Here is a 27,764-nt window from a genome sequence, read left to right on the forward strand (position 1 = left end):
GGCCACCTGGGAATTCCCATCACTCAGCACAGGGAGCTGTGGAGTGCAAGTTGAGAGGGGCTCTGCTTGCTACTGAGGGCAACTGCTTTCTGGCAACCTCTTCTTGCTTCCCTTCCCCACTCACAAGGGCCTATCTCTGCAGCCCCATGAGGGGGAAGGCTCCCTGGAAGCCTATCCCACCAGGTCCCTAAATACCAGTAACATCTCTGGCCATACCCACAAAGGGCAGCAAGGACACAGGCCTTCCCACAGCCCTTACACAGAGCCCAGGAAGGGGTGCAGGAGGGAAGAGTACATGTGATTTGAGCACAGCAGCAGCCAGTTTACAGGCTTAGAGCCACATGTATGACAAGAGTTTGTGCTCCAAGGAGGGGTAAGGCCTCTCATGTGTGAGCCCACATGTGTACCTGGCAGGAGCTGGCCCCATACTCTCTACGTGCCAGATGAGGAAGGAGGTGGGAGGCAGGAGGCCAGAGCTGCTGGAAGGCTCAGTAAGACTAGAGGGAGGGGCAGAGAGAGCCCAAGAAGGCCTGGGGAGGCCTGTTCAGTGCCTCAGAACTCCTGTGCCCAGCCCTGAGAATCCCCTATGGCAAAGAGCCTGAGAAGGGCACTCCAGACTGCCAGAAGACAATCTGGAACTCCGCCAGCCTGCCTGCTGTGCAGAGAAGGGTGGGAGTACCCTCTCTGACCAGGCAGCAAGGTTGGACGGGATCAGGTTCAGACTGACTTTCCAGAGGAGGTTCCAGAGAGGAGGCCAGGTGACAGCAGTCAAAGCAGGAAGCCCGAAGCCATAGGCAGGCAGTGCTCTCTCTTAGGCTCCTTGGCTGTCAGCAGGCCTGGGCCCGCTGCCCCTTCCACCTTACTACTTCATGAGTACTCTAAGTAGCTGGCAGGAGCAAGCCTGAAGCCTGCTACACGGGGAGACACTGAGCAGAGGGTGACATCCCCCAGACCCAACCTTGTTTAATAGGAACTCCAATGCCTGCTGAAACTTGAAGCAAAGGCAAGTACAAGCTGCTAGCGAGTGCTTGGCACGTTAGGCTCCATAAACCACTTCGATATGCAAATTCCACAAGTAATCTCTGGGGTCACCAGGATCTCTGAGGTACTAGATATGCCCAGAACTGCCAGGCTGAGCAACAAAGCCTTGGAATTCCTGAGTCACATCATCTTCTCTTCTGACCCCTTCCCCAAATCAATCCTCGCTGTTTGCTTTCTCCTCTCCCCATCTCCTCATCTTACCTTGTTCCCTTTTCTTCATTCCTTTCTCCTTTCTCTCTTTATACCAATCTCTAGTCTCCTGCTTCCCTTGTGCAATGCCATGTCATAGGGTTTGAAATATATGACAAAAGTCAAAGGCCCTTGGAAACTCTGTGCCGCATCACTCTTTCTCCCCTGTTCACACACACACACACACACACACACACACACACACACACACCCACGCACACTTGCCTAGCTTCTGTTACGGGCAATCCAGGATACAGGGAACCTAATTCCTGCAAAACAGACTCATAGAACCTTAGAGCTGGAAGGAAGGACGGAAGGAATTAAATGCACTGTGCAGAGCGCCTGGGTGGCTCAGTCGGTTAAGCATCCAACTTTGGCTCAGGTCATGATCTCATGGCTCATGAGTTTGAGCCCCACGTTAGGCTCTGTGCTAACAGCCCAGGCCCTGGAGCCTTCTTCAGATTCTGTGTCTCTGTCTCTCTCTGCCCCTACCCTGCTCACACTCTGTCTCTCTCTCTCTCTCTCAAAAATAAATAAACATTAATTTTTTTTAATTAAATGCACTGTGCTAGGTGACTTTAAACATCACTGAGTCCAACCCTCCAGGATTTTGAGATGAGGAAACCTAGGCTCAGAAAACTCCTATAGAGAGCAGAGCCAGGACTCCCAGGTCTCCTGACTCTCAATGCTCTTTACATCAAACACACGTGAGTGTCTGATCTGATCATGTCACTCCCGGACGATCATCCCTGGGGGGCTTCCAAAACCAAACTCCTTAAAGTGCCCACGAAGGCCCTGGGTGGTATGACCCCTGCCCACCCTTCAGCTTCACCATGAACCATGTTCCAACCACATTCCTTCACTCTCTTTAACTTGCTGTGCTCCTTTGCAAGAACTGTTTCCATTACCTAGAACATTCTTCTCTCCCTTTTCCAACTAGTTAATCTTTAGTCCTCTTTCAGATCTCAGGTCAAATGGCCTCAGTATATGCTCTTGTAGCAAGTAGAGTGTATCAATCTTTTGTAACATTTATCACAGCTGCAACTTTACACTTATTTTAACGACCCTCCCACCAGATTGTACATTTCGTGAGAATGAGAACTGGGTCTGGTTCTGCTCACAGCTTTGTCTCCTGTGCCTAGCAGAGGCTGCCCTATTGCAGTTGTTCAAAAACCACTTATTAAATGGAAGAATGCCTCCCCTGGTCCACTAGCTTGGTCTTCTGGGGCATCCGTAGGCCCAGCTGTCCCTACTCCATACCCCGCCTGTCTTCCATGGAGGGAGGGACTGAGGACATCTGGATCCTCAGAGGCAGTGTGGGGCCAGAGGGGCACTGTGCGCTCTGAAGGTAGATACCAGGGTTCTACCCCTTGTTCTGGCATGTACAGCCCTGGGACCCTGGGTAAGGCACACTCCTGTTTACTTATCTATAATAAAGGAGACACTGAGATCTAGCTTATCAGACTTCTGTGAAGATTAAATGATTTTTTCTGACACAGAGCAGGAGCCAAGCAAATGGCAAATGCTAATATTACTATTCCTTAAGCATGGAAAGGAAGCTGAAAGGGGGCTCCTGGCAGTGGGGGAAGAGGTACTAAGAGACTATGTCAGGTTTTTCCTTTGGAAGAATGGAGGTGAGTCCTGTTAGGACCTCAGTAATGGTAAAAACTTCAAAGGAAGCTTTTTGTTCTGGGAAGGCAGCCAAGAAAGGAGAGCAGGATTAAGCTTGGAGAAAGAAAATATCTGCATCTTCATTCATTTAAGGGATACCAAGCTTAGAAGGTAGCAAGGAAAGGATGGGGGAAACATGGAGAGAAACCACCTCAAGTGTCTAGGACAGCGGCACAGAAGCATGGAAAGAAAATGGAAGTGACATCTCCTGGCTAAGTTAAGATGCACCACACAAGAGTTTCAGTGAACTCTGAACATGAACTTTAAACATGAACTCCTTTAGTAGCCGGTCCTCTGCTCTCCACACAGCAGGGCTCAGTAATAAGAGTTACCATTTATCAAGCACTTTCTAAGCAGCAGGCACTCTGCCAAGCAGCCTAGATGTCTGGTTTTAGCTAATCCTTACAGCAACCTTGTGATGCTGGTACAATTATCCCCACTATACAGATGGAGAACCGAGATCAGAACTGTGAGGTAACTGGCTCAAGGCCACTCAGCTAAAGCTGAAGAGAATCAGGACTCCAGAAGCAGTGCTCTAAGGAGTGCAGACTGCAAGTGAGTAGAGGAAAGAAGAGGAAAGTGAAGTTGAAGGTGAGAGAAGGGGAAACACATTGACCTAACATGCACGGTGCTTGGACAGGAGCCTGTGAGAAAAGGGAAAGAAGAGTGGGGCACTTTGAGGGGAACAAGGATTTGGGCTAGAGAATTTTTTTAAAATCAGAACAGGGCAGATGAAAACTATAGTAGTTATAGTTCCGAGTTCATAGATTTAGATATTTGGATTTTAATACTTTATTCAGTGTGCAAAAATTCACACATACACACACACACACACACACACACTCATATGTACACCCTGGCCTGCCACCATCATGAAAAGCCTAGCAAGTTTTCCACCCAACCGATGTTTTCTAACTTTCTTATTATCTGTGCCGACCTACTGAGGAGGCCTGACTCTGGAGGCTCATTTCTCTAGCAGGGACTCTAGTCTGAGTGCTAGCTACAGGTTACCTAGCTTTCTGATAGCTATACATAAACCATGGCAAACGGCTTCAGCTGAGGGCTGATCTGACTCAACCTGACCCGACACATATTCCAGCTGACCACACTCCAAATCCAGAAAAGGTAGGTGATGAGGGCTCTATGATATGCTTTTGAGTTTTCCCTTAAACCCATCATCCTAAAGCTGCATCGTGACTTTCCAAGGGCAGTGCATTGGACTGCTTAAAATGCTTTCCAAGTCACCAAACACAAATTCTGAGTCTTGCTTGACCACAACATCTTGTTTCCTCCTCCTGGCAAGTTCAGCTCCATGGTGGGGGAAGGAATGAGAGCAGCATGTGTGTGTAAAAACACAATGTAGAGAGAAAGATTACTGACTGTGAGGTAACCCTTCCCTTCTCTAACACCCCCTACCCCTGCCATACACACACACACACACACACACACACACACACACACACACACACCATTAGCCTAGAAAAATCTCAGGTATGTCATTGAGGAGTTAAGCAAAAGAGAGAAACGTGCAAGAGATAGACAAGAGATAGACCTCTAAACTGAAATTTTTAATTATTCAAATATGGAAACCTCCCAACATAGAGGAAGAAAGAGACCAACCCCATGGTCACAGCTCCACTTGTGGGGACAATAACGCAGGTGCTGAAATGACGGCAGAACTTGGCAAAGACATCCAAGGTTCCCACTAGCCCCACTGGCTGAGGTCCTCCCAACAACACTGATGTGGGAGCCACCTCAGTCTTCTCTGACCTTGAACAAGCTCCCCATCTGCAGGGAAGAAGAGGGTGGGGTGCAGTTTGCATCAGTCTTTGGCCCTCTGCCTCCGGCCTCCTGGGCCCTTGACCTCGCCCAGCACAACAGGCAGTCATTTTCATGTGTGCCCTTGCAGCACTGTTGGCTAGAATCCATGACAAGGGTTGGGCTGGCCCAACCGCCTGCCTGAGTCCTGTAATGCAGAACCCCAGGGTGCAGGTGCAAGGAGACAGTGAGGCCTCAGTCCCCTGGGGCCTCAGCCCGGGAGTCACGTGGTAGAGCACCAGTACCAGGTGCTGGGCCCACTGCCCAGCAACTCCTCTGAACCAGAAAGGGCCAAGCCCTCAACACACCCCTCCTCTGGACAGGTTCAAGCCTGCTGCCATCATGAAAAGCCAGGCATTCCCACAGGATCCACCTCCTACCAACCATCCTCCAGAAGGCAGAAATGAAAGAACCGTGGGATGAGCAACGAACACAGCAGCACATGCAGGGAGCGAGACACAGTAGATTCAAGCAGTGACCCTGTGCCTTAAAGTTCTTTCAGACCAGGTAAAATCAGAGGGACAAGAGGTTCTTCAAGGCTAACTCAAATGTCACTCTCTAGCCTTATTTAACATTGCAACCTCATACCCTACCCCCATTCCCTATTCCCTTTCACTGCTTACACTTTTTCCAAAGCACTCATCAACCTGTAATATTCTGTAAAGTTAACTTTTTGGGAGGGAAGAGATCTATCTGCATCACTAGATTGCCGGCTCAGTGAAGGAGGTATTTTTGTCTGTTTTGTTTACATCCCCAGGGCCTAGAAGATAGGCACTCAATAAATATTTGTGAATGAGTGAATACATCTTTAAGTCAGTAGCTATCAGATTTCAAAGCCAAGGAATCTCCTGATTAGCAGAACTGAGAACTAGGGACCTGGGGCAGGTGCATGGTTCTCCCCTACCCTAAGCTTTTAGGGCTGACACTTGAGGGCAGCAGTATGATGGTGGAAACAAGAAAACTGGGGTCAGGCAGACCCATCTACTAGCATACTGTGTGATCCTGGGCATATTCCTTAACTTCTCTGAACTTCAGTTTCCTTCAGTTTCATCTGTAAAACAGAAAGAATAATATCTACCTCACGGAATTGCTGTGGAAACTGAAGAAGACAACGGACAGAGTTACCAGCATGGTGCTGCTGTCCGTCTTCTGGAAGGGTACTCTGGTACACCACTAACAAGGAAAGCACTATCCAGGGGGTCAGCACTTACAACAGGAACCCCAATTATGGCATCCCATACACGACCTGCTGGGCACTAGTGATTCATTAGGGTCCTCAGCCAGGAATGGAATTATAAACTGTCCCTCTGGAAAATTGTATAGCTTTAATTACTCTAAGAGATAATGAATGAGGGTGTTTCCGAAGGCATCCTCAGTTATGGTCCTCTTTAGGTACTTGCCATCCAATACCTTCCAAATAAGTAATCCTCTTAGGCCAGGTCATGAGATCCATTGGCATCTCTGTTTCTGGGACATTTTACAAGTCCCTCCTCAAAAACACGAGAAAGGCTTGATGGTAATAACCCAGTGAATAACATGGTTACCTGTGTAGAGCTACCAGTGCATTTCTCTCTACCCAGAGGACTCTAAACATATCCCCTTCTGGAACAAAAGGTAAATCTCCGTGGGCTGCAAGACTTACAAGCCAGGTCAAAATGCAGTGTCTGACCACCTTTCTCTCACCCGTTATGATCTAGCCACCACTGCCACTGCTCAGCTCCTGAAACAAGTGAGTCGATCCCTCCTTTCCCTGGAACCTTTGCACTAGAGATTTCCTCCACCTGGTCCACATTGGTGTCAGATCCTCATGTGTTCATTCCTCTTTGTCATTCAGACAGCAGCTGCATTTTACCTCCCACTGAGTTTTATCCACCCAGTCTTAAAGTAGCCCCTTGTCCGGCCCCATCCCCCACCACACAAACCACTAATCACTCACTTACTCTCCCTTCCATCACTCAGCTTTACTTTCTTCAGAACACTTACCATCTCTGTGATTCTCTTGCTCATTTATTTGTTTACATGCATATTGTCTGCCTGTCCCTCTTGAACCTAAACCCCACAAAACAGTCACCCTTCCTGTTCTACTCATGGCTATATACCTTGTGCCTGGAATACCACCTGGCCCAGAGCAGGTTTTCAACAAATATCTGCTGAACAAATGAATGAAGGTATCTATGACCAAACCATTTGAGGAAGAAGTAAGGGGCCTCAGTTTCAGGTGTGAGACTTACAGAACAACCAGAAGACTGGCAATGAGGAGACTGATGCTTGTGAGTGCCCCTCACACACAAGACTCACATCCACCAGGGCACAAAGTCTAAGCATCTTCTCTTGTGGCCACCTGGTCTCTCCATAGTCCCACACACTCCCTGGCAAACCCCCACTCAGGGCTTGCCACAGACAGTACAAAGGTACTTCTGTGCTCCTTCAGCTGAGATGCCACTAGAACACAGTTCAGGGAGAGATTTTTGTGGTTTCATACCTGGTCCAATGCTTTGGAGCTGGGGACCTCAGCATAACTTCCAATATGGGCTGAGTGAATGGAGGGTCTTCTCAGGAAATATAGGTTTCCCCTCCTCCTCCCCAGTTAAAGCAACCAAGAGTCCTCCTCTGGGCTGCTGGATAGAGCAGGTTATCTTTCCAGGACACCCCCACTTCAGTAGCTGCCCTGCCCAGAGCAGTCACCCAGGCCAGACCCTGAACTTTGGCATTGGCGGTCAAGGGAAAGCCATTCTCAGAACTGACTGGCTCCCACCGTGGCAATGGGGACTATGCTGGGCTCTACAGCCCCTAAATCCTCCACTAGGCCAGAAGGGGCCCAAGTCAACTATGGATGTTCAACTAAACTGAATCCCTCAAAGAGGCTATCTGGGGACCACTTGGCCTCCTGCAGCAGGGGGGCTCGAAGTGTGACAGGTGAAGGGTAGGCTTTCTGTGGAGAGAACAGCAAAGGGAGGAGGACTCTGGAGAAGAGATGCAGCAGCCACTAAAACTGAGGGGTCTCTGCCCAGAGACTTCACCCACCTCTGCCTGACACACATCCCCCTCCACCCCACCTTCTTGGAGCTGTTTCATTTCCTTTCAGAAAACTTTGTTTTGGTTTGATATTTGCCTCTAGGCCTCTGGGAGACTTTTCTGAGCTTTGTTTTTCTTCTTGTTTCTAGGATACCTGAGCAGCTCCTAGAGCAACAAGCACAGTAGGAACTAGAGAGTGGGGGTGGGGTTAGGCTCACCAGCTAGGAAAAGAAGAAGGGAAAGAGCCTGCTTGGCTCACATACACTTTGGTGGCCCCCAGACACCCCAGAGCAGCAACAGGGAGCTCTAGCGCACAGCAAAATGAAAACATTCAAAAAGACGCCATTTACAAAAGGAGAACTTGAAGTTCTAGTAATGTAGAAGGTCAGGTAGTAGATCATGGCACTCACTGCCCAGGGCTGGCCCAAGCCAAGCACACTGAGGGAACCTACTAGATGTCACAGAAGGGAAGCTTCCATACACCACCTGGAAGGCTAATGACTGCCAGGCACACGTGCCAGGCTGGGACCTGCCCACAAACAGAAGCACACATCCTTAAAGGTACCAGGCCTGGAGACAGGGGCATGGGGGAAAGAGGTGGGGAGCAAGCGTCCACAATCCCTAGGGCAGGCACGCGAGGCTCAGCACGTACCAAGCAGCAGCCCAGGTCTTTCCTGCCTACCTCACATCCAGCCCCAGCCCCATCTCCAACAAGAAGGAACCCAGCTTTCCCAGGCAGGGGCAGGCATGGGTGGAATCCTCCTGAGGCAGGCTGCACAGGGTAGGCAGCAACAGAGGTCATTCATCAACTTGCTTCTGGTCAGGGAGAAGGAGGCCAGCTCAGCCTCTACAGAGTAAAGCCAGTGTAGCTCCCACAGCACCCCCACTGCATGCATCAAATGCCAAAGGGCCACTCAGGAGAGACACTGGCCCGAGGACTCAGGGACAGAAGTTTCCCTGGCACAGACTGAGATGCCCATAAATTGGGCTCTTCTCATTCGTACGGCAGGCAGACGGCTACACGAAAAGCAACCTTTAAAAATAAGCAGAAAGTCAGATCTTCCCCCACCCCATGCCATTTTAAGATTAAGAGCTCTGTAGTCAGACTACTTCGGTTGAAATCCCAATACAGACACTCACTAGCTGTGTGACCTTAAGCAAACCGCTTAACATCTCTGTATCTTAGTTTCCTTCTCTAAATGGGATAACAGTATCAACTTTACAGGGTTGCTCTAAGTATTAAATAAAATCATTCCTTGCAAAGTGCTTAACAAAGTGCCTGGCACAGAATAAATTTTTTTTTCCTTTTTTTTTTTTTTTTTTACTGTTTATTTATTTATGAGACAGAGACAGAGACAGAGTGTGAGCTAGAGAGGGGCAGAGAGAGAGGGAGACACAGAATCTGAAGCAGCCTCCAGGCTCTGTGCTGTCAGCGCAGAGCCTGACACAGGGCTCGAACTCACAAACCATGAGATCATGACCTGAGCCAAAGTTGGACACTTAACTGGCTGAGCCCCCCAGGCGCCCCCAGAATAAGTTCTTGATAAAAGTAGATTTTGGATGAGATGATAAAACTAAGAAAATCACATACTGGTACAAAAACTACAAGAGTTGCTGTGGAAATCACACTGGGAAACTTGGCACTCCCAAGCTGACAGTGGGGGAAGAAAGGGAGACCAGTGTGGCCTTCCCATTTTTGTGCTCCCACGCCTTGCTGGAAGGAACAGGGATTGACAGAGAGACCCAGAAGCAGCAAAGTTGCCAAGCCTCCAAAAGAAACACTTCTGCAAAAGCCTAAAGAAACTATGGCTGGGGGGTTCCCATCTGCAGGAGCAGAGGAGTAAAAAGGTGGCAAGGGAAAGAACACCAGCCCCAAAACTCCACCTGTATTTCTTCCTTTATTTTTTTAATGTTTATTTCTTTTTTTTTTTTTCAACGTTTTTTATTTATTTTTGGGACAGAGAGAGACAGAGCATGAACGGGGGAGGGGCAGAGAGAGAGGGAGACACAGAATCGGAAACAGGCTCCAGGCTCCGAGCCATCAGCCCAGAGCCCGACGCGGGGCTCGAACTACGGACCGCGAGATCGTGACCTAGCTGAAGTCGGACGCTTAACCGACTGCGCCACCCAGGCGCCCCAATGTTTATTTCTTTTTGAGAGAGAGAGTGCAAGCAGGGGAGGGGCAGAGAGAGAGAGGAGGGGGGCAGAGGATCTGAAGCAAGCTCTACGCTGATAGCACAGAGCCCGATGTGGGGCTCGAACTCATGAGCCGTGAAATCATGACCTGAGCCAAAGTTGGATGCTTAACCAAATGAGTCACCCAGGAGGCGGAACCTTACAGCTCTCCCATGGCACTGACATCTCTCCAAGTGATGAGAATGGGCAAATGTTCAAAGCAGTACTTTTCATAAAATAGCCAGAAAGTCAAAACAACCCAAGTGCCCATCAACTGATGAACAGAAAAAATGTGGGACATCCATTCAATGGAATGTTATTCGGCCATAAAAAGACAAAGTACTGATACCTACCATGACATGTATGAACATTAAAAACATTATGCTAACTTAAAAAAGTCACACAAAGCCAAATATTCTACTTATATGGAATGATTCCACTTATATGAAATACCCAGAACAGGTAAATCTATACAGACTCAAAGTAGATTAGCGGTTGTTTAGGACTGCAGGTCTTGGGGGTAAATGGAGAGTGAATGTTAATGAGTATGTAGTCTTTTTGGGGTGATGAAAATATTCTAAAATTGAATGTGGTGATGGTTGCACAACTCTGTAGATATGCTAAAAAAAAAATAATAATGAATTTTACGCTTTAAATGAGCAAATTGTGTGGTACATTACAACTCAATAAAGGTGTTTTCAAAGGTGACCAGAAGGTAGATATTAAAAATGGTGTTGGGAACTGCGTGTGAGATAAAGTGTGACTCTGTATGTGTGGGTGGATGGCCAAAAAGCACGACAGGATGGCAACAAGGACAACATTCAAAAGAGAGCCTTTACCTGGCCCTGTACTCCTTTACAAAAGTGGTACCAAAACAGTAAACCAGGACACGTCTCCCAAAAGATACCAAAAACCCCTGCCCACCCTCACTAGTTTATTAGCAGGGCTTTAAACTCCCATGCAATAAGACTTCTTCCAATGTACTTACTTACCCAGCTGGGTAGGCAACTAAACCGGATCGGGGATCGCAGGCAAGTCCTCTGCCTCCAGACACTGTTATTCCAAGCACCTTCTCCAAGGTCACCTGTTAGAGCAAGACAGAGAAGTGACACATGGCCAGAGCCAAGTTGGGAAGGAGGTACTGAAGGTACCCACGACCGTCCAGCAAATGCCAACTGCTTTCTTCAAGAGAATGGGGCCACTGACTTCTCCAGGTTCTGGTCTGGCCACAGGCCCCTTGATCACATGGGGAACAGCCAGTGTGTACCGAAGGCTTTTAAGAGGGCTCACTCTGTGGGGACCATGGGAAAGAAAATGAAGTGTGAAAGCTCAGCTCATGGCCACAGAGAAACAAGCACTCCCCCAATCCCTGAAGGCTCCATTTACAAGATAAAGCCTTAGGTCCCCACACTGGCCTCTCCTGTCTATGAGATTCAGAGGAGGTTACTAATCTTTGTGCCTTGGCAGGCATGAAAGAAAGGCTACTGTCATCCACCAAGAGTCAGAGGAATGTTAGGTAGCAATTAGGTGACTCATAATATCCCTGATCTTTGCATCCCATCGTGTTCTTCCCCTCCATCAGAGAACTGCACCTCCCCCCACCAACATCTGCCAGTTCATTCAGACTATGCGCCTGAGAGACAGAAACATGGCTTAATGCTGTGTTTTACAAAGCACAGATGTTCAGAGTGCTCTAATTATTATTATTAGGCCACAACTCCCACAGAGATGCAAGGGATATATGTGTAAAGTGCTCAGAGATTCTGATAGGACATGGCCACATGGGACATTCACAATCACTCTCACCATCCATACTGTTAACCTACACTGGCTACAGCCCCGGGGCACACACTGGACTAACCTCAATTAGTTCACTGGCCTTTCTGCTAGATGATCCCATGGGAGATTCAGGCTGCTCTGGAGCCTCTTCTCACCCCACCTCACTCTCTGCTACAGAACATCTTGCTTGTCACTCCAGGTCCAGTACCCTCTAGTACTGTCTGGACTCATTGCACTGGCCCTCCCCAGACATGTCCTTGGTCTCTCCATTGACTCAAAGAGATAGGCATCTGAATGCAGAAAGGTCATGTAAACAGGCTAGACTGTGCTCTGCTACAAGTCTCGGAGGCCTTAGGTGGTGTGAACCAGAAACACGTCAGAGGTGTTTATGTCTGTAGCAGGGTGGTCTACTCCTAGTCCAGGGCAGTTTCTAGAGAGGGGAAACCCAGAATCAATTAGGTGGCTTTAGGATCTCTCCTCCTCTCTTATCGTCTCAGCTGGAGAATTCAAAATCCTTCTAGAGGGATGGTATAAATTCTTATCTCCAGGGACCATTTTAGTTTGAATTAGTTGGAAAGAAATTCCCTATGGTGGCCAAAGACCAAAATAAATCTCCTAGGACATTATAGTTAAAACCTATTCCCCAGGAAGGTCCCCAAGAGTCTTCTGTGCTTCCTGGGGATGTGGACCAGCAATTCCAATACATGTCTACTCACCGAAAGAGGCAGTTTATTCCCAGGGCACTATACCAACCCACAGCCACCTGCCAAGCACCAGACTTGTCAGTTACCATGGGCCTACCTGAAGCACTAAACCTAGTGTGGGATAAATTAACTGTCCCCTACTCTCTGTGTTCTTGGTCATTCGCCCTACCTTATGCCTCCTTCCTTACTTTTTCTCAGCTTCATGATGCCCTGGCACCCAGTCACCTTTCTGAACGGCCTGAGCAGCAGGCAGACTGACTGGAGAGCACAAATAACCCTGGGGAAGTCCAGGGGACACTCAGTTCAGGGCACCACTCCCCATCCTGGCACTGTGCCTCCAGCTAACCCAGAAGGAGGGGTTCTCAGGAACATCCCTGCTGTACCAACTGCCTACAAGACAGAGAGAAGAGAAGAGAGAGAGGAACCCAAGGCTAGCATTACCCACAAAAATGGAAAAGGTCAGCAGAATCAAGTGCAGTGAGCTAAAAGGCTGCTCAACTTCTATTCTCTTCCAGTGAATCATTTTAGGCAAGTCCTTTGGATCCAAATTTGTATCAATCCCTCCTTTATGCCTCAGCTTTCGTCCCAAAGAATCAGACCAGTCTGTTGATTCTCAGCTTTCCTTCCCTCTGACAGGAATTTGGGTAGGTGTTTTGTGGGCAGATGATCCAGCTCCACAGAAGATTCATTCTGAAACTAGCTTGGACTTTTCAACAGCAAGCTAAAGCAGGAAGGAGATGTAAGTTACTCACACCTTTAAGACCAGTGTTGGTCAAATATTTTTGGCCACAAGCCACAGTAAGAAAGACAGTTTATGTTATGGCCCAGTACATAGATACACGTACATGTGTGCATTTGCATAAAAATGAAATAAAAGTTTCACAAAATAATACTCTTATTGCATGTGATATACTTTATTTTCTATTACATTCTATTTCATTACAAAATTATTCTGGTCATGGCCCACTTTATTGATTTCATGACCTACAAATGGGCTGGAAGCTCCAGTTGGAGAAACCTGCTACAGACCATCTTTTCCCGCTGGGCCTGGGCTCCAAGCTCTGATCTCCAGCAACTTTGTGTTCCTCACGCACTTTCCTCCTAGGACTCCTGGCAGTGGGACAGACATCCGGGCTAGGAAACCCCATGCGCAGGAGTTTGCCTGGGCTCAAAAGTTGGCTTGCTTTCAAAGGATTTATGGTTTTTGGCTTTTTCTGACTTTCTGAACAACTATCCAAAAACAAAAAGGCAGTTTCCTTTGGCTCTGTCGAGTGGGAGGAGCAGGGGAAAAACATTCAGGGGCATCAGCTGGTTTTTATTTTATGTTCTAACTCAAACCAGCTTCCTGTTTGCAGGGAGGTTTTGGGCTGAACTCCACTTTCAAAGGATTTCAGAGAGTCCAAGGCTCCTGCAGGGACTCCAACATCTAGGCTTATTTTAAAAGGTCCAGCACAATGGAAATTATAAATGGACTGTCTCCCCGTCATAACCTCCATATCCTCTCCTTCCAAAAAGGTGGCGCAGCTCCCTTCTACCATAACAAATGACAGACCTGGGCGCCCCCTGCAAACACACCACCAGCTAACCACACCCAAGTTCAAGCCAGCTTCCACTGGCTCACGACAGCTGACGGTGCACTTCCTTTCCCACCTCCTCTTTCAGGGACAGCACGTTGACAGCTTGAAATCAACACAGCGGGAGTACTTACACCATGAAAATCAGCAAATTTACAAACCAGGGCTCTTTTTTGTCCCCTCAGAGAGGCTATAAACAGTCAACAAGACACCACTAAGTTCAGGTCACTGTTATCTCTCACTTGGGCTACGGCTATAATTCCCGTGTATTTTCTCCGCTTCAGGCCTTGCCTCCCAGAGTCTTTTTCTCAATATGGCAGGCCACAGTGATTCTTTTAAAATATATGAGATCACGTCATTACTCAGCTCAAAGCCCATGGGCTTCTCATCCTTAAGTTCAAATTCAAATACTTTTACCCTGTTTATAAGACCCTGAATCATCTGGCCTCTGGCTCCCTGTCTGACTTCGTTTCCTTCACCCTCCCCCTCTTCCTCCACCTCAGCCATCCTGGCTGCCTGAAGCACCTCAAGCAGATTCTAGCTTCAGGTTCTGCATATGCTATTCCCTCAATTAAAATGCTCTTCCCTTGCTTGGCTATTCACACAGCTAATTCACGCAGGTCTTTGCTCAAAGGTCTCCTCGTAGGAAAAGACTTTCGAAACTAGCTTTACTGTTATCACTCTATACCTAACTTACCCTGTTTTATCTTCTTCATAGCACTTAGATTCAGGTACAGACCCAACACTGATTATATTTCTGTCCACATACTTACCATCTGTCTTACTATGCAGATGAGGATGAGCACAAAGGGAGCTTAATGGTACAGGTATTTCATTTCTTAAGCTGATGGTGGGCACACATTGTTCATTCTATGATTCCATATGTCTTTATTATATATCTTAAATATTGCATAGTAAATTTTTAAGGAGTCTTTTTTTTATGTTTATTCATTTTTTGTTTGTTTGAGAGAGAGAGAGAGAGAGAGAGCTAGAGTGTGAAGGGGGGCATGGCAGAGAGAGAGGGAGACACAGAATCTGAAGCAGACCCCAGGCTCTGAGCTGTCAGCACAGAGCCCCACGCAGGGCTGAAACCTACGAACCACGAGATCATGACCTGAGCCGAAGTTGGACGCTCAGCCAACTGAGCCACCCAGGTGCCCCACATAGTAAATGTTAAAAAGAGAGAAAAGATAGGGTCTAGGACGTGGCATGGGGTTCAGTACCTCATGAGCAACATCATTCTATAATTCACACCCTTGACTTTTCTCCTTATCCTTAAGCAATGGTGTTTTGACACTTACCCAACAATGTTGGGGGAGAGGGTACAAAGAACTCAAGAATATGAGTTTGTGTTTGATTTAGGTTTCTCACTTAAGTGCTTCCAAGACTGCACACTTTTACAATGCTCTGACATGCCGCTTCCAGGGGAAGCTTTCAAGAACCACTGTGTGTATCCCTTCTCCTGACTGCTAAGCATGGCAGCAGGTGATAGGCTAGGGCCCCCTCAGCCTAGGGCCCTGAGTAACTTTAATGAACAAAGCCCCTGTGCTGATACACACTGAATATGAGCATGAGCAAGAAATGAGCTATCTGTTAAGTCAGGGAGATTTTTGAGGTGATTTTGTTACCACAGCATGACATAGCCTGGCAATTTTCATACTTTTTGGTCTCATACACTCTTTGGTTTCTTTATACTCTTAGAAATTATCAAGGACCCCAAAGAGCTTTTGTTTGTATCAGTATATTAGAAATTATAATGAAAATATTTTAAAATATTTGTTAACTCATTTTAAAATAATAAATCCATACATGTTAATATTCTTATTAAAAATAACACTATTTTCGGGGCGCCTGGGTGGCTCAGTTGGTTAAGCATCCAACTTCGGCTCAGATCATGATCTCACAGTTCACGAGCTTGACCCCCACATAGGGCTCTGTGCTGACAGCTCACAGCCTGGAGCCTGCTTCTGGTTTCTGTGTCTCCCTCTCTCTGCCCCTTCCCCACTTGTGCTCTGTCTCTCTCTGTGTCTCAAAAACGAATGTTAAGAAAAAATAAAAAACACTGTTTTCCAAAACAAGAAAAAAATTCAGTGAGAAGAGTGGCACTATTTAACATTTTTGCAAATCTCTTTAATGTCTGGTTTAATAGTAAACAGCTGGATTCTCCTATCTACATCTGCATTCAATCTGTTGTGATACACTATTCTAGGTGAAGATGAAGAAAATCTGGCCTCATTTGAATATGTAACTGGAAAAGGGGGGGAATCCCATAGATCCCCTAAAAGGGGACGCCAGGGATTCTCAGACCATACTTTAAGAACCAGTGACCTAGTCCCTCGTGAACACTATAGCATTCTTCCACATAAGGAAGCAAGCTCACTGGTGTGAGAGTTGCGGCCTCAGCATCACTTCAGAAACAGAGGCAAGGAAGAGGTCCTATGAGAAAATAGCTATCCTCAAAGTCTGGGGTGGGGCCTAAAGTTCTAACAGAAAATTCAGCTATAAACCCTCACAGCCCAAATGCCAGTGAAACACAGCCCAAAAGACACACCAGTCCAGGTAACTGATTATGTCCAGTGACTTGGGATATGACTGCTCCAGGCAGCTGGTACCCTGACACAGCCACACAGTTCTAGGAATATTGCTTCATGCACAAGTAAAAACTCAGAAGAGAGCACTCACGTCATAATCTACAGTGATCTCCTCCACATCCAAAACATAGCCTAGAAGCAGAGAAAATACTCAAGATGCGACCCAGCCTCTGCTTTAGCAGGTAGAGAGTGTTGAGATGGAGGAAAGCCTACACCAACCTGAGACAGGGTGTCATCTGTCCCCAGAAGTGAGGGTGCAGGAAGGCAGAATTACTAGAGATATACTGCAAAGGAGGGCTTGAATGCCCACCACTCCCAGCATGTACAGGCAGGGCAGTATTGTATCCTCCTGAGAGAAAAAAGGAAAGCAAAATTATCCCTCAACTTAATGAGATAAAGGGATAACTTCATAATAGCCTATTCCCAAGAGACAAGGAAAGCCTAAAGCCAACTGTTTAAGTGCTCTTCTGGCTCTCATTAAAGTAGATGGAAAAAACAGGTGGCTCAGGGGCAATAGACAGGGCAGTCACTCATACTAGATAGAATAAAATTTTCCAATGTGCAGATTGCAACTTATTAATGAGACTCGAAATTGACTGATTTAGTGCGTAATGAATAAACAGAACACAAAATAGATCCCATGGCATGTAGTAAGGGCAAGTATTGATCATGAAACTTTTGTTTAGGGATGTGTGTGTTCTGGGTCACAATATAAAATGTATTTCTTGGGGCGCCTGGGTAGTTCAGTCGGTTGAGCGTCAGACTCATGATTTTGTCCAGGTCCTGACCGTCGGCCTCCATGTTGAGCATGGAGCCTGCTTAACATTCTCTCTCTCCCCCTCTGTTTCTCTCCCCTGCTTGTGCACACGCTCTCTCTCTCTTTAAAAAAAAATGTATTTCTTAATGTGGGTCATTCTCAAAAAAGTTTGAAAATCACGAGGATGTTATGGGAGATCCTAAGACGAAGAATACATAGCTTCTACCCTCTACTCTCAAAATCCATTAGGGAAAATATAAAACAATCTGGTATGTGATAAGGGTCATAAGAAAGATTTATATAAAGTGCTCAAACAGGAGGAAAAGAAATGATTTCTGAACAGGATCAGGGAAGGGAAACAAGGAAGCTTTCTTGGAGGGTGAGATGGTATTTGACCATGGCCTTGCTTGCTGTGAGGGTAGGATCTTGACAGGTGGAAATACAGAGAGAAGGAATTCTCAGTAGAAGAAGCAGCATGAACGAAAGTTTGGCAGAAGGAAATAACAGAGCAGGTGAGCAATGATGAAAGCAGATTGTATTAGGAGAGTAAGTCAGGAGAGGTAGACTGTAACCAGACCAGGAAAGGCCTTGAATGCCAAACTAAGTGGGGTTATCTGTAGGCTCTGGGAAGCCACTGAAGGGTATCAAGCTGGAGACACAATCAAAGCTACGTTTTGGTGATGATGTATATGAGACAATACAGGCAGGAAGCCCAATTAGAAGGCTGTTACAATAGCTCAGATGAGAAGTAATGAGGATCTAGACTAGCATGAAGATAGTGAGAGCAGAAAAGACATGATGGATTAAAAAGTAATAAAGCAAATAGAATTGGCAAGCATGGCCACCACACAACTGTGAAGGAAGAAGACAGAAGACTCAAATTCTGAATCTCAGAGATAGGGAACATGAAAAGAAATGGTGCCAGGATCAGAAAGCAGACCTGGGTCTGGACAAAGGAGGAAGGATGGGAGCCAATGATGTCTATTTTAGACGTGCTAAATCTAAGACACTTGAGGGATATTTAATAGGAATCACAAACATTCACTTTAGCAACATAAACACGGAATTAAATGCTTGGGAAAGAGATCAGGGCTAAAAATGGGCATCTCAGAAATACTCACATGGAGGTGAAAACCATCATGAAAGTACAAGAGAAGATGGGAAGGGAGAGAGAGGCTAAGGACAGAACTATGGAGAACATCTATCTTTAGAGTAGGGATGCTAGGCAATTAGAGAGAAAGGAGGAGACCCAGGAAGCCAGGGAAGGGGAGAGCTCCCAGAAAAGAGGGGTAGTTGATAGAAGTGCCAAAAAGAAGTGGAAGAGGCACAAAAAGGACTCTCCAGACTCTAGAGCCATCTGCGACACGGGTGGCACACAGCACAAAGTCCCAAGAGGCCCAAATCTCTAAACACGTGATCCCAGGAACCCTGGGGCAGGGCCGTCTAAGCTTTTCTACTCGCTCTCTTTCTCTCTCATCCCTAGATCCAATCAGTCCACAAGAGCTAGAGTAGAGGCACTAGTCAATGGAAGATCCAGTCTGTGGAGCCAAGACAATGGCACTGCTAGAGAAGGGCTTCTTGCTTGAGCCCATGAACTAATGACTGGTTTGGATTTGCTCTTCTTTTCTTAGTGTGAGAGGCCACTACAGGGAGCCTTCGATGGCAAGTCAGCAGCTGCTCCCTTAAGAAAGAGAACTAAGAGGCCAGAGCCACAAAAGATCACGGTCATCTAGGATTTAGCTGATCTCAAATTGGTAAAGAAACTCCAGCAACTGGGAGGAAGTCGATCTCTGTGTTTGTTGCCATGTTTTGTTGCCACCAATTTCTTTTTTCCTCCTTCTCTCTTTCTCCACTTCTCAATCCCACTAATACAAGTTATAAATACCTGAGTTAGAAGTCATTCCAGCCAAACCATGGGCTTGCTGTTTCTATAAACAAGCATGTCACAGACCTGTCCATGGCAGAGCACTCTCCGCCTTTCCCTCCCTTCCCGCAGGTTAAGAATAACTATGCTTGTCTCTTGCCCACACACTACACTCTAATCTCACAAAGCAGATTCTCAACCAGATTCTGAGAATTGCTGCTTATGTAAAAGCCACAGAGGAAGCCCAAGGCCGACAGGCTTTGTGCAGAGACTTAGCCAGCTGGACAGAGACCCAGTGACTAGCCTGGGAAGGGGGGGCGGGGAGGCGGGTATCATGCCCAAGCTCACTCACTCCTGCTCCTTCAGAGTCCAAAGTGCCATCTGGTCAGAGGCAGGAAGGGACACGATGGCCACTCCAAGACTGTAGAACAGATCTTGCCTCTTCACTCTGCTCCTGGTCTCTATCCTGTCTGGCTGATTTGTAGTTCCAATGTCTGTACCACAAAGGCTCCCAGAAACAAATAACTTCCAATATGACAGAAAAACCAGGCTCCCAAGCTTACAGTTCAGCATTCGTTGGAGCTGAGCCAATTCTCTGGTGCTGGGATTAAAATAGCCTCAGCTTCTAGGAAGGTAAATCTGCCACCGCTTGGGAGGAGGTGACCTCTAGCCATAAACCCCTGAAGACTAGAGAACAAAGGTTCCCAACCCTGGCCTACCAATAGAATTACTCATAGGGTTTAACAGGGTTTTGTTTTTTTTTTCAGATATCAATCCTGCCCTATCTCCATCCCTTGCCTCCACAAGATTCTCAATCAATAGATACAGACTTGGGTTTGAGAATCTGCATATTCAAGCTCTCCAAGGGGCTCTAATAATCAGGTAGGGAACTCTTAAATTAAAGCATTTTGCCTTCTTATTTCCAAATTTCAGTCCCTCCTGGGACTAAGGAAGAAACAACGTTCCGAGTATTTTCACAAGAATAGCCAGACCCGAGGCACTTGGGTGGCTCAATCAATTAAGTGTCTGACTCTTGATTTCAGCTCAGGACATGATCTCACGGGTTTGTGAGATCAATCCGCTGTCAGCACAGAGGCTGCTTGGGATTCTCTCTCCCTCCCTCTCTGCCCATCCCCCACTGGTGTTCACTTGTGCTCACACACGTGTACTCCCTCTCAAAGTAAACAAATAAACATAAAAATAAAAGAATATCCAGACCCATGGGGTGTGAATGGTCTTATGCAGAGACAGGATCTACAGCTGTAAGAGCTATCCTTCACTGAATGTGTACTCTGCGGAAGAACTGTGCTAAGTACTTTACAAGATTGTCTCATTGAATACCCTTGACAAGTTTTTGTTTGTTTGTTTGTTTGTTTTTCTTTTAAGTAAGCTCTATGCCCAACATGGGGCTTGAACTCATGACTCCAAGATCAAGAGTTGCATGCTTCAGCCAGCCACCCCATACCCTTGACAACTTTATAAAAGACTAGTATTATCTCCATTTTATAGATGAAGGAATCAGGTTAAGTAGTGAGTGCAAGAACCAGGATTTAGATCTAGGTCTGTCTGCCTGGTTCCAGAAACTTTGGTGATCTGAGGAGGAAGTTCAGTTTCTCCAAAACCACCAAAATGGCGCAATCTGTGTGAAAGAGTAAATGAGAAGTCACCATGCCTTTGTGGTAGCATCAGGGACAGGTCTGAGAACCAAGGAAGAAGGCAGAGGGCACAGGATATGCAGAGGGCAATAAGGTCCCCTCCTGCTACCTTTAACATATTTTTAAAAACTAGCCAGTCTTTTTTTTTTTTTTTTTTTTTTAAGTAGACTCCATGCCCAACGTGGGGCTTGAATTCACAACCCGAGATTGAGAGTTGCATGCTTTACTGACTAAGTCAGCCAGGCATCCCTATAAATTAGCAGGTCTTGGGGTGCCTGGTGGCTCAGTCGGTTAAGCGTCTGACTTCAGCTCAGGTCATGATCTCATGGTTCATGAGTTTGAACGCTGTGTCAGGCTCTGTACTGACAGCTAGGAGCCTGGAGCCTACTTTGGATTCTGTGTTTCCCTCTCTCTGCCCCTCCCCTGCTTGAGCTCTCTCTCAAAAATAAATAAACCTCAATTTAAGCAACGAGAACAAGGGAAAAAAGTTTTTTTCTTGTCTAGAGTCAGTCCTCTCTACAGCAAGACCAGAACCACAAACAACACTTTGTGAACTAAAAATCTGATCATCTGAAGAAGGGTCTGATCCCTCCTCATTCACCAACTCTACACGCCTGAGTTTTCTTAATCTCATGGTTTCCAAACTTTGTAACCAGGGAAAATACTAACTGTTCCTTATCTGGATTAAGTGTGCGAAGTGAATGCGTAATCTGGGTCAAAAAGGAGAATGGGGAGAACTTTTGGTACCCCGGTAATCGTGCCAACTTGTGCCATGAGACTCCCCTGGGAAGAAAGAAGGTTTCTTCAACATGTTATTCTCTATAAAACGCTCACTTCCTTTCCAATCCAAATGCCAACACCCTGGATTAGGCCTTCAGCACCACATTCCTATATATAGCAATGGCTTTCTAATCAATTTCCTTACTGCAGACCCTGTCCTCCCTTCCCTCAACCTGTCAGAATAATCTTTCTATAGCAGAGCTTCGATCATGTCCCTCCCCTGCTCAAAAACTTTCAATGGCTCCTACTGCCAACTAAATAAATTACAAATGTCTTAGCCTAGCAACCACAGCTCTCTGTCAACTGATCCTACCTTTCTTCTATTTCCTACTACTCATCTATATGAATCATGTGCATTTGTCAATCTGGATTATTCACTATTCTGGAAAGGTGCTTTGGGGCTTTAGTTTACATTCTTATTCTACCAGGAATGCCCTTCCCTTCCACCACCCCCTACTGAAATCCTACCCTTCCTTTCAAGGACCAGCTCAAATATCACATCCCCTGTGACTCTTTGCATGATCACCCTGGCCAGGATGATTCCTCCCTCATTGGTACTCTTACAGAAGCACTTAATTTGCATCATTCAGATGGTATATGCTACTTAGTACCTTGTACAGAAGTTCTTTATGGATCTGTCATCTCTCTCCTACTAGTCTCCTGGGAGGCAGAGGCTGTATCTACAACTCTATGCTTATAGCACAGCGCACAGTGTTTACTATGTATTTGTTGAGTCTATTTTTAATACTTTAAAAATATTTGTGAAAAGTCTCCTATTCATCTTACCCCGTAAAGTTCTTTAAACTCCTAGAGAATTCCCCATCTCTCACAGCCAGCCCTAGAAGGTGGAGCAGGAAGCAAGATTTTGGTACTTTTCCAGAAAGACTGGGGAAGGACTGAATGGAATAATCCATGTGCTTTAAATGATTACAAACAAAACTGTTTTGTCCTTGACTTCAGTAAATACACGCACGGCATGGCTCTTCACAAATCTGACTTAAATTATAATTAAAGACTAATTCTAAAAACATCAGAGATAACTTTTTAAATAAAAGTGATAATATTATTATTTTAAAAGAGTTTTACCTGTCCTTTGTACTCAGAAATGGATGTAGCTATAAGCAGTTGTTCTGGATGTTCAAATTATGAATTTGTTTTCTTCCTTATGTTTCTCTATACTTCTTGTGTAAAAAATCTTCTCAGAAAGCACATGCACTTCAGAAAGTATTAAAAAATATTTTGTTTACCAAAGCTAACCAAGGAAATATTTCTGGAAGATACAAACAATGGATTATTTCAAATTCAACAAGTTAATGATGAATTTGTGAGAAAACATTTTTATGCCCTGTTATTACTTTAAAAAACCCGAGTTTATTATTATTTCACATATATTTTTCACATTTGTGCATAATTTTGTGCTTGAATAAGCATAGATTTTTAAATTTAAATTTTTAGATTTAAATATGAAATACACATGTTTCAATTAGAGGATTTTATTTTTATTGGGTTTTTTCTCTACTTACAAAAATAATACAGACTCACTGTAAAAATTTCCAACATTACAGAAATATAGAAATGCAGACAGTGAATGTCCACCATAATCTACTAACCCTCCCTGAGGTAACCAATATTAACAACAGTTTGGTATTTATAGCCTCACTTATTTTTCTATGCATATACTAACATACATGTTTTAACAAAAATATAAATAGTCATTAACATAAAAGACAGTTATACAATTTGCTTTTTGTCACTTAATATATCTTGAATACCCTTTCACATCAGTAACATCAGTACATATAGACTGACCTCTTTTCAGGAAGGTGAAGGTATTTCATTTTATGATGTATCCCAATGCCCTACTGATGGTTACTTGAATTATTTCAAATATTACACTATTGTAAATAACACCAAAAAAAAAAAAAAGCAGTTATATACACGTTTGTGTGGTATGAATGTTTGCATAGAACAGATCCCAGAATTGTAACTGCTAGATCAAAAGATATGAATCTACTAACTCTTCTCTTAATGGATATTACCAAACTTCCCTCTAGGAAGGCTGGATCAGTGTATGCTCTCACCAACTGTGTAAGGGTACGAATGCACTTGTTTCCCCACATCTTTGTGGATATCTTCTTTAAGTAAACATTAAAGAGAATATTTCACTCTTATTACATTAGACACTTAAAACAATGGGTTATAAAATTAACACATTTTCACTCTGCCTTTGAATTCTTAGTCTGAAAGGAAGCTCTAGGACTAATTTATTTCCTGAATTATTTCTAAATACAAATGAATTGGCTCCCAAAGAAGAAAAAAGTTATCTTTAGAGAAGGTAGTGCTCTTAAAAAATATGCTCACCACTCCAGTGGTTTCTCATCAGACATAGTAAATTAGGTAAATTAGGACTTTCATCCCCATCCACCCATGGTTTACTGGTTTGACTTTTTTAGTTCCCAAAACTCATATTCATAGCCCTGAAATAATAAATTACACAGTCGTTCGTATAAAAAAAAATATTTGCAAAGCCTTCCTTTTGGTCAGGATTGTTAATAAAAGTTAGAATATTGGCAAGAAAAAGGTACTGAGGATAGGTCACAATAAAAAGGTACACAGGGAGGATGATTCAATGCTGGAACAGAAGAGGCTGAACCTGCAAAAAAGAACTTCTCACAAACGGAAACTTGAAAAAATAAAATCTTGCCAGAAAATTAGAAAAAAATTCCTTAATATTCTAGAAATCCATGGACCCTGATAATATTAGCAACCCCTTAACAGCTATAAACTTATTTAGACCTTACAATGTGCTTTCACATTCATTAAATCTCCTTTAATCCTCACAACAGCCCAAGGAGGAAGCCATCAGTATTCTAATTTTACAAATGAGAGAGAAGCCAGCTCCCTCCCCCACACATGCACACACACGCCTGACTACTCAATATATGGCTGACTCAAGGAAATGCAGCACGGGCATCACTTGGGAGCTTGGTAAAATTGCAGAGTTCCAGGGTAGGCCTGAATCTGAATCTGCATTTTAACAAGACCACTGCCTCTTGCCCCTACCCACTCCTCTGTCTGCACATTAACTCTTAGAAACCATGTTTGCTAGCCAGTTCTGGGTTTGCTATGAGGGAAAGCGTCTAAGACAGCTGCTGTGGGGGCTTTGCAAAAAGCCTGGGGAAGGAAGGACATCATGAGGAGAAAGGACGTGTTTAGAAAACTCTGCAACAGGTTATATGTCATATGAAAACAATCTTAGATGTTGTGTGCTTTCCCAAACAGAACCTGACCAATGAGCATCAGGGTAACTAACAGAGGGAGGCCCACAGCCTGCCTGTTGCATACTTAGTTCTGACAAGCAGCTGCTTGCTTTTCTCCAACGCAGCAGTTGAGAGGTGGCAAGGGTCAGAGTTTCTGAGCATGCTCTGAGCTCCTCCCCCATGATCACAAACTGCCTGTGGGCTGCCCTCCACCCAATCCACCTGGCTTGGGGCTTCCTCTCCTCAGACTAGCTGGGGCAGCTGCAGGAAAGCATGTATTAAGATCCCGTGCTTTTTTACCCATGATGTTATCATCACTGCCTATTTGAGAAAAGAAATCAAAATAATACAAATTTGAGATGAGGTGAGGCAAGGCACTTGCTCAAGGAACTAAGCAACCTTGGAGCCTTTCAACCAGAGTCAGGTGGGCAAATGGCCTCATTTTTGCTCTTTTTCATGTTCACTGAACTCCATTTGGCATCATCTAGGTTGGCTCCGGCACGTGGCATTTTTAGATCCAGTTTTTTCCCCATTGAACATAGGCATTTCAACTCAGCGATTCTCCACAGCTTCAAAGATACGGTCAGTTGTGAGGAGGGACAGGCACAGGAATAACAAAGAGGTGGAGTACAGAGAAAAAGGAGAGGTTTGGGGTAGGTAGAACTAGCAAGTAATCAGGATTGTGAGCTACACAATCAACTGCCAACTAAGAGCAAGACAGGTTCAAGGGCCATGAATCCCACACACCCAAACAAGCAAGGCATCTGTTGGTCTCCACTGCACTCCCCCACTTGCTCCAACCCCAGAGAGAAGCAGCAACTACTTTCAGCTTAAGGTCATCTAATGCCACTAAACTGCACCCTGTCAGCTTGACATTCACGTACCCACAGAACCACAAGTTGAACTGTTCCTAATGGTACCACAAGGCAAGGAGTGGAAATCGGGGGTTGGGGTGAGAAGAAAAGCAAGGATGCAGAGGTATAAAGGAGGGTTACCAGGTGATGACTCCACAACAGTCTGAGAAATTCATTATATCAACTTTCATGGGGAAAGTTGGGGGAAAGGTGTATTTTTTCAGGTACTGCCCTTTTCCAAGCTGAACGCAGGGTGCAACTCTTGGCTATAGCAATACTAGGCATACTTATATGCTCAGTGTCACACTGTGCACACGAAGACTCCCTGGGAGAGGCACAGAATCAAGATTAAGTGTGGGCTGGGCATCTGGGTGACTCGGTCAGTTGAGCATCCGACTCTTGATTTTGGCTCAGGTCATGGTCTCACAGTTATAGGATCGAGCCCCACATCAGGCTTGGTGCTGGCAGAGTGGAGTCTGCTTCAGACTCTCTCTCTCTCTCTCTCTCTCTCTCTCTCTCTTTCTCTCTCTCTCTCTCTCTCTCTCTCTCCACCCCACCCCCGCTCATGCACATGTGCTCTCTCTCTCTCTCAAAATAATAAAACATAAAAAATATATATAAAGAAAGAAATTTAGGAAAAAAAAAAAAAAAGATTAAGGTAGGCTTTGTAGTTAGGATAGCCAAGGTCTGAATCCTAGTCCCGCCACCTACTGGCTATGTAACCACCAGCTACCCACCTAACCTCTCTTAGCATCAGTTTCCTCACCTACAAAATGGTGACAGTGACAGTGTTTATTGTAGGGTGATGTAAAACATGAATGAGATAATATATGTAGAATGCTTAGCACAGTACATGCACAGCAAAAGCCAATAAATGTTAGTCATTATTACCACTACAAGTATTATTATTTCTAGTATGATTTTAGGAGAGTAAGATAAGGAAAGGAAGCACTGACAACAGAAGTTGGAAAAAGTGGTTCCAGTAAGCACACTGCCTGAGAATGTTGAATAGCACAAATTCATAATGGATGGGGAAAAACTATATTAGGGGTGCCTGGGTGGCTCAGTCGGTTAAGCATCCGACTTCGGCTCAGGTCGTGATCTCGCGGTCCGTGAGTTCGAGCCCCGCATCGGGCTCTGTGCTGACAGCTCAGAACCTGGAGCCTGCTTCGGATTCTGTGTCTCCCTCTCTCTCTGACCCTGCCCCCCATTCATGCTCTGTCTCTCTCTGTCTCAAAAATAAACGTTAAAAATATTAAAAAAAAAAAAACAAACATATTAACCACATAACACATAAACCTCATCTCCACCCTCACCTACCTTGATGATACTGTTAGCATCACATCCTCAGAAACTGCCAACACCTTGGTAGTGCTCCATTTCTTGACTTTGGGTGGTGATTACGTGGGGGACTATATTAGAATTACATACATTATTATACTATAATACCTCACAAACTTTCCTGTATCTGCTATACTTCATAATTTTTTAAAGTGTGTTTTGTTTTTGAAGTGCCAGCACCTTTAACAGGGTCAGCTGAGTGTATGGGGAAATGAGCAGAGGCACCACTAAAGGAATATCAAACTCAAAGCCTGATGAGACATATGGGAAGTTAGAAATTGTAGGGCACTCAGCATGAATGAGAAGCAATGTTCAAATCCAGGAGAACCTAAGAAACTCCCTTCTCAGGATTCCTCCAAAAGAGAATGTGACACAGTGGGGAAAAAAAAAAAAAAATCAGCCATGTGGTTTCACTAAGTGTTCCAAGATCTTAAGTAAATTTAAATCTCAGCTATGAAAGCAGGGGCAGGGAAGGGAAACCATCTTCAGCTTCATTCCAGTTTTAGGAAGAGATTAAAGTATATAAACTTAGAAATCTAGTCTAAAAAAAACCCACTGTTTTATAGACCAGAGAAGCATTACAAACATTCTGTGTGATAAAATGAGAGGGGGTGGAATCTACTCCCTAGAAGTCTAAGAGGAGATACCCATCCTGTGATGTGAACTCAGTCTTCTGTAAGTGCCCTTCAAAACAAG

General features: G+C 45.2%; 1 protein-coding gene across 6 annotated transcripts in view; it reads right to left on the reverse strand.

Moving 5' to 3' along the window:
* Nucleotides 1–27,764, reverse strand: part of MAPKBP1 (mitogen-activated protein kinase binding protein 1) — a 56,271-nt gene that overhangs the window by 17,759 nt on the left and 10,748 nt on the right. For all 6 annotated transcript variants that reach the window (XM_058738120.1, XM_058738122.1, XM_058738119.1 and 3 more), the window contains one exon: nucleotides 10,902–10,993. In XM_058738120.1, the coding sequence (XP_058594103.1) occupies nucleotides 10,902–10,993 (92 nt within the window). The remainder of the gene's footprint in view (nucleotides 1–10,901; nucleotides 10,994–27,764) is intronic.

The sequence above is a fragment of the Neofelis nebulosa genome, chromosome 7 (genome assembly GCF_028018385.1).
Source record: "Neofelis nebulosa isolate mNeoNeb1 chromosome 7, mNeoNeb1.pri, whole genome shotgun sequence".
NCBI classification, from domain to species: Eukaryota; Metazoa; Chordata; class Mammalia; order Carnivora; family Felidae; genus Neofelis; species Neofelis nebulosa.